This window comes from Sceloporus undulatus, chromosome 5 (assembly GCF_019175285.1).
Source record: "Sceloporus undulatus isolate JIND9_A2432 ecotype Alabama chromosome 5, SceUnd_v1.1, whole genome shotgun sequence".
NCBI lineage: Eukaryota > Metazoa > Chordata > Lepidosauria > Squamata > Phrynosomatidae > Sceloporus > Sceloporus undulatus.
This window is the reverse complement of record NC_056526.1, coordinates 113,773,186-113,787,821: the sequence shown is the minus strand read 5'-3', so window position 1 is coordinate 113,787,821 and position 14,636 is coordinate 113,773,186. Positions and strand designations below refer to the sequence as shown.

Genomic DNA, 14,636 nt, shown 5'->3' with positions numbered 1-14,636 from the left:
GTTTATGTAGCTTGAAACAGCTCTGTTTGTATCTGTTCCTAGTGATCTACTACATAAAAGTGCTCTGAATGCTGTTTCCACTTCACTTTCTAAAACTGTGGGTTCTTCTTTAAATAGTTCTTCCTGGAACGAATCTGCCATCCTTTCATCTCTTCTATATATTCAGGAGTAGCTGTATTGGCCATATAGCAAAGTTCAATAGCATACAAAAACCACAAAAAATAAACCACCTTTATTCAGCCCACCAAAATGCACAAAAATACATGATGCAAGTTTTTGAAGCTCCACTGGCTTCTTCCTCAGGCAAAAGTGTTTAAAATAATACAGGAAGGAAAAAAAATGATGATGTTAGTCACAAGCCTCCATTTTCTCAAGGTATTATTGTGTTGTTCTGTGAAGGGATATCTATGCAAGCAGGCCCCTTTTCTTTCTGACCATGTGGCAGTAGGAACAAAGCCAAGTTCAGAAGATAAAATTTGAATTCCATTAGCAATACAAAAATGTTACATCTAATGAGATCCAAGATGTCTCCATCCTTTGTGAGGTCACAGCCCCCTTTGTTTGGCTTTTCTATATAGTTCTTCAGTGTATTGTTTCCATCATATTTTTACCTGTTCTTAAACATATAGTGTGTTCCCCTACAGGTTGGATAGCACCACTCACTACAGTCAGTTGCGGCTAGACATTCATGTCAAGGGACTACCTTTATCTTTAAACTTATTTTGCCCTAAATCTTACATCCTACAATGATAGTTTAATGGTTTGCACACTCAGTTCTATGTGCTCCCGCTTCATTAGCTGTCAAGCCATGAGAGGGCTGCTGTGGCTGTTTCTTACTAAGGGATCTGAATGGAGATGCAATTTAAAGGAGGAAAGTGCAGCTGGTCATGACACATGGGGAAAAGAAATTAAGGTTTTCATAGCCCTGTTTAAAGATGTCAGAGATTTAATCAGGATTTCTGTGTATAAACAGTGGTCTCTGCCACCGAACTACAATCATCTATTATTACGTTTTACACTCACTGTTTTATGTTTTGTTTTTCTGATGCAGCTCAGACATACAACATATGTCCATATTGCCTTGAAATGATGGAAAATGCTGGCACTGCCCTCTGATAATAAATGGATGTAATCTATGCCAGGTGCTCTGGATTTGTTGCTTACCTAAATGTGTTTTAGGTCTTTCTAATGTTAGTGAGAACAGTGACAATTTGAAATAAGACTTTCATTCCTTAACGAAGTTAAAATGACTAAGTAGTGCAACAACAGAAGCAAATGTTTACAGAGTGAAACTACTAACAATGCAAATGTTAAAAGATATAATGAAGTGCACTAAGCAAACTGCAGGTGGGGATATATTGTCACAACTGATATGCAAGGAAGTGGACAAAGCTCACAAAAGAGTCCTGTTACCACACTATGGCTCATTTGTAGAGCAGTGATTTGCAAGGTGCTTCATAATTTGCTTTGTGTCCATCCTCCAAGCATCTTTATGAGGTAGTTCCCTATACTTATAATGAATAAATAGAAAATATAGGCCAAGAATCATGGTACAGTAGTCAAAGAATGGGAAAGAGAGGGTAGACTCTCATTTACTTACTGCGAGAGGTGGGCTCCCAGTTTGTAATGCATAAGGTTCTGTAGTACTGAAGACTGAATGAAGGCCAAGAAATCAGTGGAGACAACAGGGCTTGACAGAGGGGCAGGAAGGGGCTACGAGATGCCGCCCCTTTCTGCCTCAAATCATTGTGATGGCAACTGCACACTGTGGCAATGATCCACTCTTTCTCACAAGCCAAAAGAAGCTGCTGAAAGCAACGTCTTGGAAGGGGCGTGATTATGGCACTCTCGTGCCATGATGATGCCCCTTCTGTGGAGTGCCGTTTGGGCTGTCTGACGCCCATACATCATCATGGCACGCCCTGTGTGGACGGGTGCACGTCAACATGGTGCACAGGTGGCAAAGGTAGGGCTGGGCACATGTGGATGCCCAACCCTATCTAGCCCTACTTTCGGCTCCAGGCCAGCACAAAGTGCCGGTCTGTTTAGGGCTATGTTCCACAGAGTTGCTGTCCCACCTTGGAACAAAGCTTTAGCTGTCAATTTAAGATTCAGATATAATGTTTAAGATTCAGAGACAATATTGCCTTGCTTCCCTCTGTGTCCTAATTGTGTGCATTCAGACTGCAGATGCAGTTGTACATGTCTGAAAGATGCTACGTACAACACACACAGAAAGCCACTGTATATATGAAATATAAGAGACAGTATAGGATCTTGTGGGTTTCTTTACAGAGCATTGAATATCAGAGTGTTACATAGCGATTATAACATTACATATTTCAAAATAATACTATATATTCATTTCAAATTACCAACCTTTTTAACATACTTACCAAAACAATCACCATTAATCATCATATTATACAAATATAGTTTAGAACATTTTACACGATCTCTAAATACTCACTTTATCCTATTTATACATTACTGATTCATCATTAGACCATTAAGGCTGTCTTTAAGTTTACTCATTAGATCTACATTTACTTTCACTAGATCATACATATATTTCAGCACTTATCAATTCAATTACATATATTTTCTATATTTATTTATATTGGAATTACAATTCACATCAGTTGTTTATTTTCCCCACATTTAAGACTATACTACTCCATTTTAAATTTTACATATGCTCTTAACACTAGCATCATTGAAAATCTTTTTTCAATCTCCTAACCCTTTTCTCCTAAAGGTCAGAATATTGATGAAGCACAATTCCCAATGAACTTTCCCCATTCCCAATATGGGACTAGAAGTTACTCCAAGTCCACTATGGAATTTACATCTTTTGTGTTCTTTGTTGTCTTACCAGGTTTAATGACTGAAACTTCATTTCATTTCTGTGTTCATTTCTCTGGTTCTAGGTTTCTTGTTATACCAGGTCTTCTGCTTGTGTTGGGCTTTCTTTAAGTTCTCACCAGCACACTGTAAAACTGATTTTAAAGATGCCAACTAGTTCTCAATATAGGTCACAATGTCTTCTGGTTCTGCTTTCTCTGTGGTCCCCCATTCGTCTCCGATGCATTCTAATGGACCTCGCAGTTGCCGACCATATAGCAGCTCAAATGGGCAGAAGTCAAGACTTTCTTGTGGTACTTCTTGATATGCGACCAGCAGATGTTGTAGTTTGGCATCCCAGTTGTTTCTTAAGGCTACTGGCTCTGGGTACCTTGAATTGGCTGCATCCTCAAGAAGATATTTACTTCCCTTCTGAGTTGCTCTGGACAAGGGACCTACAATGTCAGTGCCCACACATCTGAAAGCTTGTTCTATAACTGGCAAGGGACAAACATCTGCTTTTGACTTATCCATTCCTGTGCCTATTTTTTGACATACATCACAGGATTTACAGAACTGATTTATTTTTTGGGCGATAGAAATTTTGAGACAAATGCTGTGTTGTTCTCTCAGTTCCCAAGTGTCTTCTAAATGATCTAGCATGTGCTATATCTATAAGCTTTTTCCTATACTTCATAAGAACAATTAACTGTTGGTGTATCTCCTTCTGAATATTATTCTTACACTTTAGTGATTCTCTGTATAATTTGTTTCGTACTATCTGGTATCTAGAAGCTCTTTCTTTGCTCAATTCTGAGGCTCCTGCTTCAACTAGCTTGAACAATAGCATTAAGCTTTCATCTTGCTTCTGTTCATTGCTGAATTCTTCTGAACCTTTCCCTCCTACTAAGCATGTTTTCTCCCCTTGGCAGCTGTTCCACTGTGGAAGGAGCAGTGCTTTTGTGACTCGATGACACGAATGTATTTGAACCATTATTCACACTGCCAGTGCAAATGTATTCAAAATGTGTTATTCATTTTCCCAGTGATGTTAGATGGTGCAGATCTTTTAGGAAAACTCTGAACCCCTCCCGGTATTGATTACCCAGGGTAAGTGGGGGTTTTGCCCCCCCCCCAAAAAAAAGACTTAATTGGGTAACAAGAGATTCATCCTGAATTCAATGTGGATTATTTTCACTGTGTGAATAGGGCCCTGGAAAGCATTATCAACAGATTCTTGGCACTCTGCCTTTCCCTTCTCCTCAACTGAGTGATCCATGGGGTGAGATTATGTCTTGCTGCTCTTCATGGGATTCAGAATCATCCAAGGAGTGAGTTATGACATTGGGAGGGTGCTGGCAAAGTGCGCTCTGCCCCAAAGTATTACCTTTGGGTGTCATCAGCAAACAAATGTAAAAAATAATAGTGATAAGATGAAGAACTGTGGGGGGGGGGAGGGAGAATACCTGATCTGGTTGCTGAGTCATTTAGGTCCACAACCTTCTTTTTTGGGTGGGATGGTGGAAAGTGTAAATGAAATGAAAAGTATTCCAGCATCAATCCCTATACTCCAGCTTTTGGACAACTGTGCCATGTACAGAGACTGAACAGGTAGGGAACATGTGTTAGGAAGGAGCTATGCAAGAATTGATATACCTGAAATCAGCTATGGGATGGATATACTTGTACCAAAGCCCCAGAAACACAGACATCAGTACTGAGCAGTGAGGTTCTTGACTGACGATTGGTAATGACTAAAGGCTTGTGAAGGCACAATTGTAATTACTCTTCTCTCTTCCCTTCAGTAATTTATCTAAAGGACTTGCTCGCATTGTATGCTTCAAAACTGTAGTAAGCCTTGGCTCTTCTGTATGAATATTGCTTTTTAAAATGGCCATGATATTTTTCAGTCCACAGAAATCTCTGAAAAAATCACTGCAAATTTAGTACCTCCAATAAGATGTTATTGCCACTTCATATGCAATGCTGAACTCACCTAAAGTCAGTTCACATTCACCTTCCATCCATAAAATTGTGACATTCATCCTGTTATATGGATAGAAGCCCTCCTTCAGTTTCTGTAGCTCTGATGGCTTCTATCTTACCAGCACTCATCTTTTTATTTTTATTTTTGAGACTTGAAAAACAAGATAGAACTTTTCCTTACTACTGGGCTTCTTGTAGTGTGTCAAAGAAGAAGAAGGAGGGAAGGTCACTATTGTCACTCTACACTTCCATCAACCAACCAACCCTCAGAATGGCTGCAGATGTTAAAACAAAAAACAGTTTCTAAGGGCAATCCTGGAGAGCATTGTGTTGGAAGCCTTGAGTGTACCTTTTCTGACCTTCAGAGTGCTGAAAGATTCTCTCTGTAGAGATTGGGGAACTTCTTGTAGAGATTTACAGAAGAGCTAAGGATTGAGGGGAGGAAAGAAACCAAACAAACAAAGGAAAAAAAACCCTTTAATAAATTGCATGCTCATTTTCTCATGTATCAGAAAATGGATCTGGTGTGCTAGGGACACTGTACATCACTGAGGTGAGAAGGTGAGTTTGCATTCTTCCTTTTCTGTTATCTATCTAGTTTAAACCCCACATTATTCCTTCTAGAAGGTTGCTAGTGGGAAAAAGTAATACATAAATATACTTACAACTGCTCAGCCTGAATTAATGTGGACCAGGAAGCAAAGGTTCTCTTTATTGTGTTTTCCTTTTCCAAGAAGTAAAAGCAGGATATTAAATATGTTTTAAATATGTTTTCAGTGCTTTTAAGCATTTTAAAGCAAATTTTTAAAATAATACTGAGGTTTACTTCATTTTTAACTTTTGTAAATTAATGTTTTAGCAGCATCTTTCTTGCATTACTGACAGCCACCTTGAATTCCATTTTTCGGAGAAAGACAAGATATAATTGCAATACTTAAGTAAATAGCAAATTTCTCTTAATTGGACAACTGATAGAGAACTGTTGAAGAAAAGGCCTGAAGTTTCCGAACATCTAAAAAAAGAATCAGCTGTAATGAAGAATCCTACAATCACATTTAAAAATATGTAGTGACACTGATGTGGACCACATACAGGAAATGGCAAAGTGTGTCTTGGGAAAACTGATCTGCTACTCGATAACCATTGTGAGTGACTCAGGTCACAAGGATGGAATTCTTTGGATAACCAACCATAGAAATAATTACACCAAACACAGAAAACTGAGTTAAACAAAGACCACTTTATTTGACCTAATCCATTTCAGATGTGTTGGTCTGGAAGTGAAGCAAGAAGGGGAAGCAAGCTGATATGGGATGAGATAAGTCCAGGTGTCAACCCCTTGACAACCTCCTCTACTTTCCTTTTGTCTTCTGGGAGTAAGGAATTAAGCAGATGGGAAAGGGACTAAGCCGGACATAACTGGAATGTGTATTACTCTGCCTTGCCATTATGCTTTATGCCTAGATGAGTCAAACATTATCACCGTCATTCTATCCAGGAGCAAACAAAGGGGCAGTACAGACCAGCACTTTGTGCCGGCCTGACTGTGCGCTAGAGCTGAGCTAGGGCTGAACGTTTACATGTTCAAAGCCCTAGTTCCACTCCACGTGCACCATTATGGTGCACTCCCTCCACATGGGGTGCACCATTATGATGCACTGGTGGCACAGTGCCCAAATGGCCCTGGCCGGAAGGAGAATCATAATGGTGTGTGAGTGCCACTATGGCACCCCTTCCACTATGTTGCCCCTTCTTTTTGCTCCCGAGATGGAATGGATCATTGCCATGATGTGTAGTTGCTGCAGCAATGATCCAGAGCTGAAAAGTCTGTTGAGACCCTAAATTAAATACTCCCAATAGATTCCATTTTTTAAAAGATGGTAAATCTATTAATGTGTACCAGCATCCCTTTTATAAGAGCAAGATTATCCATTGTTTTGGGTGAGATAATAAAAACAGGAAGCAAAGCCTGATTATATTAAAAACTTTTCTTTTCAAATGTTTAGTTGTTTGTTCTTTTTCTCTTTCTTTCTTTGCTTCTTTTTTGCATTTTTAAAAACTGAGTGGGTTACCATGGATATATTTGTTGGTATGTCTGCAGGCTGAATATTGTGTGCCTGAGTGTCTACAGGATATAACAAACAACACAGCAGTGTGCTCAGCAGGCCTGTTTCATTTCATGCATCATTCAAAATGTGCTGCTGTGGTTCCAAAACTGTCCACAACTTTTTTCTAACATTAGAACTAGCTGCATCCTGAAAGGACTCCCTGGCCCCAACAAGCCACAATTAGTTTAGTGCTGTCCTGCCAGCTTAACTTTTAAGTATGTATGAATGGGACAGAGAAAGCTGAGACACATGGTTTTGCTATGGTCCTGATTTTGAGACTTAAGTGAATCCTTTAACCAATTTGTTTTTGTTTTGTTTTTTTAATACAGAGGCATGCAACATACAGGGAACGGCCCACATTATGTCCTCATTCTTAATTTCCAGGGGGGGGGGTCTTTACCACTACTTCCATTATTGCCATTGACTTTTCCACTCAATTTCAATGTAGCTGTAGCAAAAGGCAACTTCTTTGCTTCTAACACATTTTCTTTTATTTGTCTCATCTTGTTCTGGTTTTAGACAAGGCTCCCATCTTGTGTACATAGAGATTAGTTGTTATAGGATACTTCCCAAAAACACTAATCTACCTCCAAACAAAATATGTACCTAATTTATAACAACAGAGGAAACAAAATGAGAGCTGTAAAGTCAAAACACAGGTTTTATCAAAACTTCATTGGTAAAAATTGATGGCAGCAGCATAGTGCAGCCACTTGAGGAAAGAAGTGGACCCATATAAATTGTTCAACTTTGATTCAAGTAATATCCATCAACATAACCTCTGTGAACAGTCAAGGTAAGAAACCACTATAGAGTTGTGTAAAACGGCCTCAAAAACCTTTCCTATTTGTGGGTAAAGAAATGGGGATGGAGGAATCTTTCATTTCATTTAGGGACAAGAAATTCTCTAATTGTTTCTGAGGCAGCAGCCATGGACATTGCTGCATAGCTCCCCCCCCCCCCCACACACACACACCACTACCAATGTTTCAGCTGTAATTCTTTCTATTTTAGAGTTCTCAGGATTGCTTTGAGAATTATTTGGCAGTTAACATAATACTGATACATCTCACTAGTGCAGGTAGCTTCAGTGGGATCAAACATCCATCTGTACAGATGTATGGCAGAGTTGGGCAGAGTAGACAATTACTTTTATTCACTCTATCAAAGAGCTGAAAGATATGAGTGAGGATCTTGGGGGACTTTTAAAGAGACTCTTAACTGTTGTCTTGTGTGATTTTTCAAGCTTGTTGTGACCCTTTAGAAAAAAGAACATCATGTAATACTTTCTGGCATTCTGCTTCAAAGAAAAAATGTTTTCTTGTCTTTAATTTTTACATCTTAGGTCTACCAATTAATTAAAACAACGGGTTTGCATGTTTGCTGTTGTTTATGTTGAACAGTAAATTACACATCAGGAGGGAAAACCTGGAACATTTTTGATTAACTCAAAAGATTCTGCTCTGTCAGTATGCTGTGAATGTCAAGTATGCAAAATAGCCTGGAATATACCTCTTCTTTCTTGATACTACTCAGATAAACAATATAAAACTGAAGGCTTGAGGTTTAAGAGTAGGGAGGGCGACCCTGCTATGCACCTACAGGTACTATACGATAATGAATTTCAACATGGCAGATGTGTCAGAGCTGGGTGACTCCTTTTAATTATGTGCATTACTGGAGCACAACAGAACATACACTGGTGCATAAAACATATACTTCAAGGATTGTGAAGGATTCTCTCTGTGAGAGTTTGCAGAACCAATGCAGAGTTGTGATAAGGCAAGTATCATAAAGTCCTTATGTAAATCAATGGCACAGCCACATCTGAACCGTGTACAGTTCTGCTGGTCCTTGTTGCAGACCTTGAAAAGATACTGAAAATGAGAAAGAAGGAACTTGATCTAAGGGATAGAGCAGCCTTTTCTATATGAAAATTAGCACATTCTAATGTTCTGTTTGTTTGTTTGTTTGTTGTTGTTGTATGGGCAGGTTTACTTTATTTTATTGTTTGTATGTATGCACAGTGCTGTGTAAATCTACAGAACTATATAAATAAAATATAATACACTCCGCGTACTCAGGTCCTCTGGGAGAAATCTATTGCAGCCTATGAAAACTAGGCTGTCTGCAACCATCCAGAGGACCTTTTCACCAACCACTCCCAGATTCTGGAATGGCCTGCCGGAGGAGATCCATCACATTGCCTGCTTAAACAGCTTTTAAAAAGCTGTTAAGATGGATCACTTCCAGCAGGCCTTTCCCGAACAGATAAGAGCCACCAAAGATTGGAACATGTTACTCCTCCAAATCTGCTATAGCCACTATTTGATTATTTTAAGGTATGTTTTAAACTGTGAATTGTTTAATTGTTATTTATGGGGAGGTGGGATCCTGGGATTTGGGACTGTACTGTTTTAACTTGTAAGCCACCCGGGTTGTCTCAGACAGAGGGGTGGGATATAAATAAAAAAATATTATTTTATTATTATTTATTTATCCTGAAGGCTCCTGCCACAGCTTCTGACAGCAGAAGGTGAATCCTTACCATTTGGATGTAGCCAGGTATCCTGTTTTTGGCTTTACAGGCTGCAGCAGAGACCTTTGGGTTGGACCCATTGGTGGTGGCAGGTATGAGGCACTCAGCAGCAATGGGTCCATGGCTTAGGAGTTTATCACACTAGGGAGATTCCGCTGGAAAACGGGAGTTTAAAAAGATGCAAAATTTAAAAAAAACCTTGGAAATTTGGGTAGTTTATCACACTACGGAGTCGGACTGCCAAGGTGAAAAAATATGAAGTTAATCCGAACGCAAAGCAGAGAAAAATGGCAGCTTTTTTTACTTTCGGGTTGTTCCAAAAGTAAAAAGCTGCTGTTTTTCTCTGCTTTGCATTTGGATTAACTTCACATTATTTCACTTTAACAGCGACGTCGCCTGATAAACTTATTAGTGGCGGGCAAGCATATAAACACCCGAAAAATGCTACATTAACCAAGGGACTGAAGCAGGTTGTAACCAGGGGCAGATACTATGGGGTTAGCCTGTGACGTCCTGCCCATTTACTCAGGTCCTGAGTGCTTCTGGTCTGGACTTCATCCAGTTAGCCATACTTATTTTCTAAATATTACAGACTATTCTCTTTGCCATTGATTTTTCTTCCATTTGTTTATTTCCAACCAGACTTCTATGGCTAGTTATTAAGGTTGATCCTATTTAGTGTATTTTGATTTTTCCCTCTTTCTTTTTTTAAAATTTTATTTCTAAGGGCTTATTGTGCAGCAATTTGTACAAATAAAAGTCTTTTAATGGCTTCACCTTGTGTGCTTCATGTGATCTGACTACAGAAGGACTGGCAAAGAATGAGTTAACATTTCAGGATACGTGAAGCACTCAGTCTTTTAAAATTGTAGGTTTTATCATTATTTTATTATTAGAATTTTAACAGAAATGAATTCCAAGAAAAGAAAGGAAAGACAAACAGAGAACATAATCCATGCACAATGGCAGTCATTCACAGAAGCAAATATGCAGGGAAGAGAACAGTATGGGGGCAGGATCCAATGGTTAGAATTCCCTTTTCAGAATCTCATATGATGCACAGACAGGCCATGTGGTGATGAGTCTTTGTTTGCAAATACCAAGAATAGATAGTAATGCTTCAGCAAATGTGTCTTTAAAAAAATACTCACCTTTTACTGCCATTAGGTTATATTTAAATATGTTTTATAATGTGATTGACCAGGAATTTTCAAACATATATTCACACTGAGACTGCCTAATGTTTTCCACTGTCAAACAGTTTCAAAGCACCCAATGGTCAATAAGAGGGAGATCAGTTCATATATATATATATATATCAGTTCATATATATATATATATATATATATATATATATATAGGACTTATACCTTGGTCTTCAGCCAAAAGGCTCTCCGAGCAGTTTACAAATTGTTAATGAGAAATTTTCCTGCCCTCAGGCTTACAATCTAAAAAGGCAAGACACAAAGGGAAGGGAATGGCTGTGGGGAAGGGGAAAAGTCTAGCTGACTCTCTCTAGATGATGGTGGATAGAGGGAGAGACTTCATCTTTTTCAGGATAGACCTGATTGAGCTGGCCTGCCCTTCCCTCCTTCTGGATGATGGCAATTTTTATTATCAGCCAAGAGAAAGAAAGAGGGATATATATATATATATATATTCAATGCTTCAGTTGTTGTTGTTGCTGTTGTTGTTGTCGATCTCAACTCATGGCGATCCTGTACATGAGACATCTCCAATACTCCCTATGTTCCACTGCTTTGCTCAGGTCCTGCAAATGCATACCCATGACCTACTTAATAGAGTCCATCCATCTAGCATATGGCATTCCTCTCTTTCTGCTTCCCCCCACCTTTCCTAGCATTATTGATTTTTCCCCCCAATGAGTTGTGCCTCCTCATGATGTGGCCAAAGTACAACAGCCTCAGTCTAGTCATTTTGGCTTCCAGAGAGATTTCTGGTTTGATCTGATCTAGGAACCATTTGTTTGACTTTTTAGCTGTCCATGGTAATATGAGCACTCTTCTCCAGCACCACATCTCAAATGAATTAATTCTCTTCCTATCCACTTTTTTAACTGTCCAGCTCTTACATCCAGATATGGGGAACACAATGGCTTGTATGATTCTAAGTTTTGTGCTCAGTGTATGTCTACATATTAGAATATTTTCTAGTTCTCTCATAGCTGCCCTCCCCATTATTAGTCATCTTATGATTTCTTGACTGCATTCCCTACTCTGTTCAATATTTGAGCCTGGGTATGCACATTTCTTTTCTTTTCTTTTTTACTATTTCTATTTCCTCATTGTGTAGGCTGAATCTGTGTACATTTTCTGTGGTTATTATTTTTGTTTTCTTTATGTTCAACAATAAGCCTGCCTTTTCACTTTCCTCCTTGATATTCCTTCCTCTTATTTTCACTCCTCCTTCTTCTGTGTCCAATCCTGCTTTTCATATACTATCTTCTGCATACAAGTTGAACAGATAGGGTGAGAGGATGCAGCCTTGTCTGACCCCTTTGCCAATTGGGAACCATTTTGTTTCTCCATGTTCTGTCCTGACAGTGGCCTCCTGTCCTGAGTAAGTATTCCTCATTAGGACTATCAGATGTGTTGGCACTCCCATGTCTTTAAGTGCGTTATAGTATTTTGTGAGCAAAGCTATCAAAAGCCTTGTTATAGTCTATAAACCACATGCTGATTTTCTTTTGGAATTCTTTGGTGTGCTCCATTAGCCACCATATGTTTGCAGTGTGGTCCCTAGTGCCTCTTCCTTTTCTGAATCCTGCTTGTACCTCTGGGATTTCTCACTCCATGTATGGTTGGAGTCTACGTTGCAGAATTTTGAGCATAATTTTGCTTGCATGGGAGATTAGAGCTATGGTCCTATAGTTGCTGCAGTCTTTTTTATCTTCTTTTTTGTAGATGGGGATGTACATTGATCGTTTCCAATCTGTTGGTCATCGTTTTGTTTTCCATATCTGTAGCACTGGTGTTGATTCTGTTACCATGGATTGAAGCAATTCGACTGGAATATCATCTGCACTTGGTGATTTATTTTTCCAATTTCTCTAATTGCAGCTTCCACTTCTGTTTTTAGAATCTGGGGTTCATCTTCAATCCATATGTCCTTCATTTTGCTATCTCTTTTATATAGCTCTTCTGTGTACCACATCCAATGTCTTTTTATTTCTTCCTGATCTTGAGTTATGTTGTTTTTATTGTCATAGTGCTTAGTTTGGATTTCCCTTTGATTTCCCAGATCTTTTGAAATAGGTGGTTTGTTTTTCCCTTCTTGCTGTTGTCCTCTCTCTCTCTGCATTGATCATCGTAGTATTTGTCTTTATCTGTTTGCACCATTCATTGAACTGTAGCATTCATGGTTTTGAGTTTGTTCCTGTCTCCTTTTTGTTTTGCTTTTCTTCTTTCTTTTACTGCTTGTAGCATTTTATCTGACATCCATGGTCTCTTCTCTTTCTTTTTGACTAATTGTAAGTGTATGCCTGCATTATTCTTTTTTTATGTCCCTCGCTTCTGACCATAGTTCTTCCGGTACCTGGTCTATTATACTTAGTAGTTCAAATCTGTTCTTTATATTGACAGTAAATTCTGTTGAAATATTGTTTAGATCAAATTTTGGTATGATGACTGGTTTTGTTCTTTTCTTAAGTTTTACTCTAATTTTTGAATTAACTAATTCATGGTCTGTGCCACAGTAAGCACCCAGTCTAGTCTTGGCCATCAAAATGGTACTTCTCCAACTTTTGCTTCTGATTATATAATCTATTTGGTTTTTGCGTTGTCCTTGTGGTGATGTCCATGTGTATCGCCTTCGCTTTGGCTGTATGGAAAAGGAAATGAATAGATGGTTGGCTTCACAGAACTCTATCAGATGCTCATCTGCTTCATTCCTTTTGCCTAATCCGAATCTGCCTATTGTTTTGGATTTCTCTTTGCTTCCAACTTTGGTGTTCCAGTCACCTATGATTAGTTTAATGTTCTGTGCTGGTGTTTTGTCAATTTCTTCCTGGACTCCTTCACAAAATGTCACTAATTCTTCCTCTTTTGCATCTATGGTTGGTGTATATCCTTGAATTATGTTAATATTTATAGGTTTTCCACAGACCCTTATTGAGATGATTCGGTCTGATTTGGCATTATATCCCTTTATTGCTTTTGCCACATCTCTCCTTAGTATTAGTGCCTCCCCATTCCTTCGTGTATTCTCATTTCCCGAGTAGAACACTGTGTAGTTGTCTGAATCAAAGTGGCCCATTCCTATCCATTTCAGCTCGCTTACTCCCAGTACTAGTATGTTAATGTGTTCCATTTACATTTTTACTATGTTCAGCTTCCCTTGGCTCATGCTTCTCACATTCCATGCCCCTATTATATGTGTTGTGCTGCTCTGGATAGATTTTGTATTTCTGAGCCTATCTCCCACTTGCCTCGTCATCTTTGGGAGGTTTATGTCTTGGCTCCTTTAACAAGTGTGATTTCCTCTGTTTTTCTATCTCTGTATTTGTTCCTTTTCCTGCCTATGTCTCACTTGGAATGTCTTATCATAGGGTTTTCTAGGTGAGAAGGTTACGCAAGGAGAGTCACCATTACCTCCCTATGTATAGTGCTAAATAAGTGTTAGCCATGATATCACTGTTGTTTTCTCAACATCGGTAACAACCACCACTGCTGCTGCCCAGTAGCTATTTGCCTCTCTGTGTAATCCCTCCCTCTTATTGTCTGCTTGTTTCTCTACCCCTTTCCTCCCCTCCATCTGTTACCCTTCCCCTCTCATGTCCTTCCTCCTTTAGGTCTTCAGCTTTCTCCTGGTCTCTCATCGAGTTCTTCTGGCTCTCACGGCCCAGATCTCATGCTTCCTCCTTTCCCTCACTCATTGTTTCCAGGCATCCTCCAGACTTTTGTGCTGCCTCTTTGTTCTCTGGGCTTGGAAGGAGACAGAGGTGGTCTTAGCCCTCCCTCATTTCATTGTTCCCAGGAATCCTCCAGGTTCTGTCTCTGTCTCTTTCTTCTCTGGGCTTGGTGAAGGGCAGAGGTGGTCTTAGCTCTCCCTCACCTCATTTCCAGAAGTGGGAATAATGCTTCATTAGCATCGCTGAATTACAGAATTGTGTTGTCTTACTTTCCACAGGTGATAAACCT

At 39.2% G+C, this 14,636-nt stretch overlaps 1 protein-coding gene across 1 annotated transcript; it reads right to left on the bottom strand.

The window, feature by feature from the left end:
* Positions 1-13,143: 13,143 nt before the first annotated feature.
* Positions 13,144-13,932, bottom strand: LOC121931682 (craniofacial development protein 2-like; the record flags this gene model as incomplete). The annotated part of the gene is given in 1 exon segment (XM_042469662.1): positions 13,144-13,932. A coding segment is annotated over 1 exon segment (789 nt), but the record flags the coding sequence as incomplete, so codon positions are not given.
* Positions 13,933-14,636: the final 704 nt, after the last annotated feature.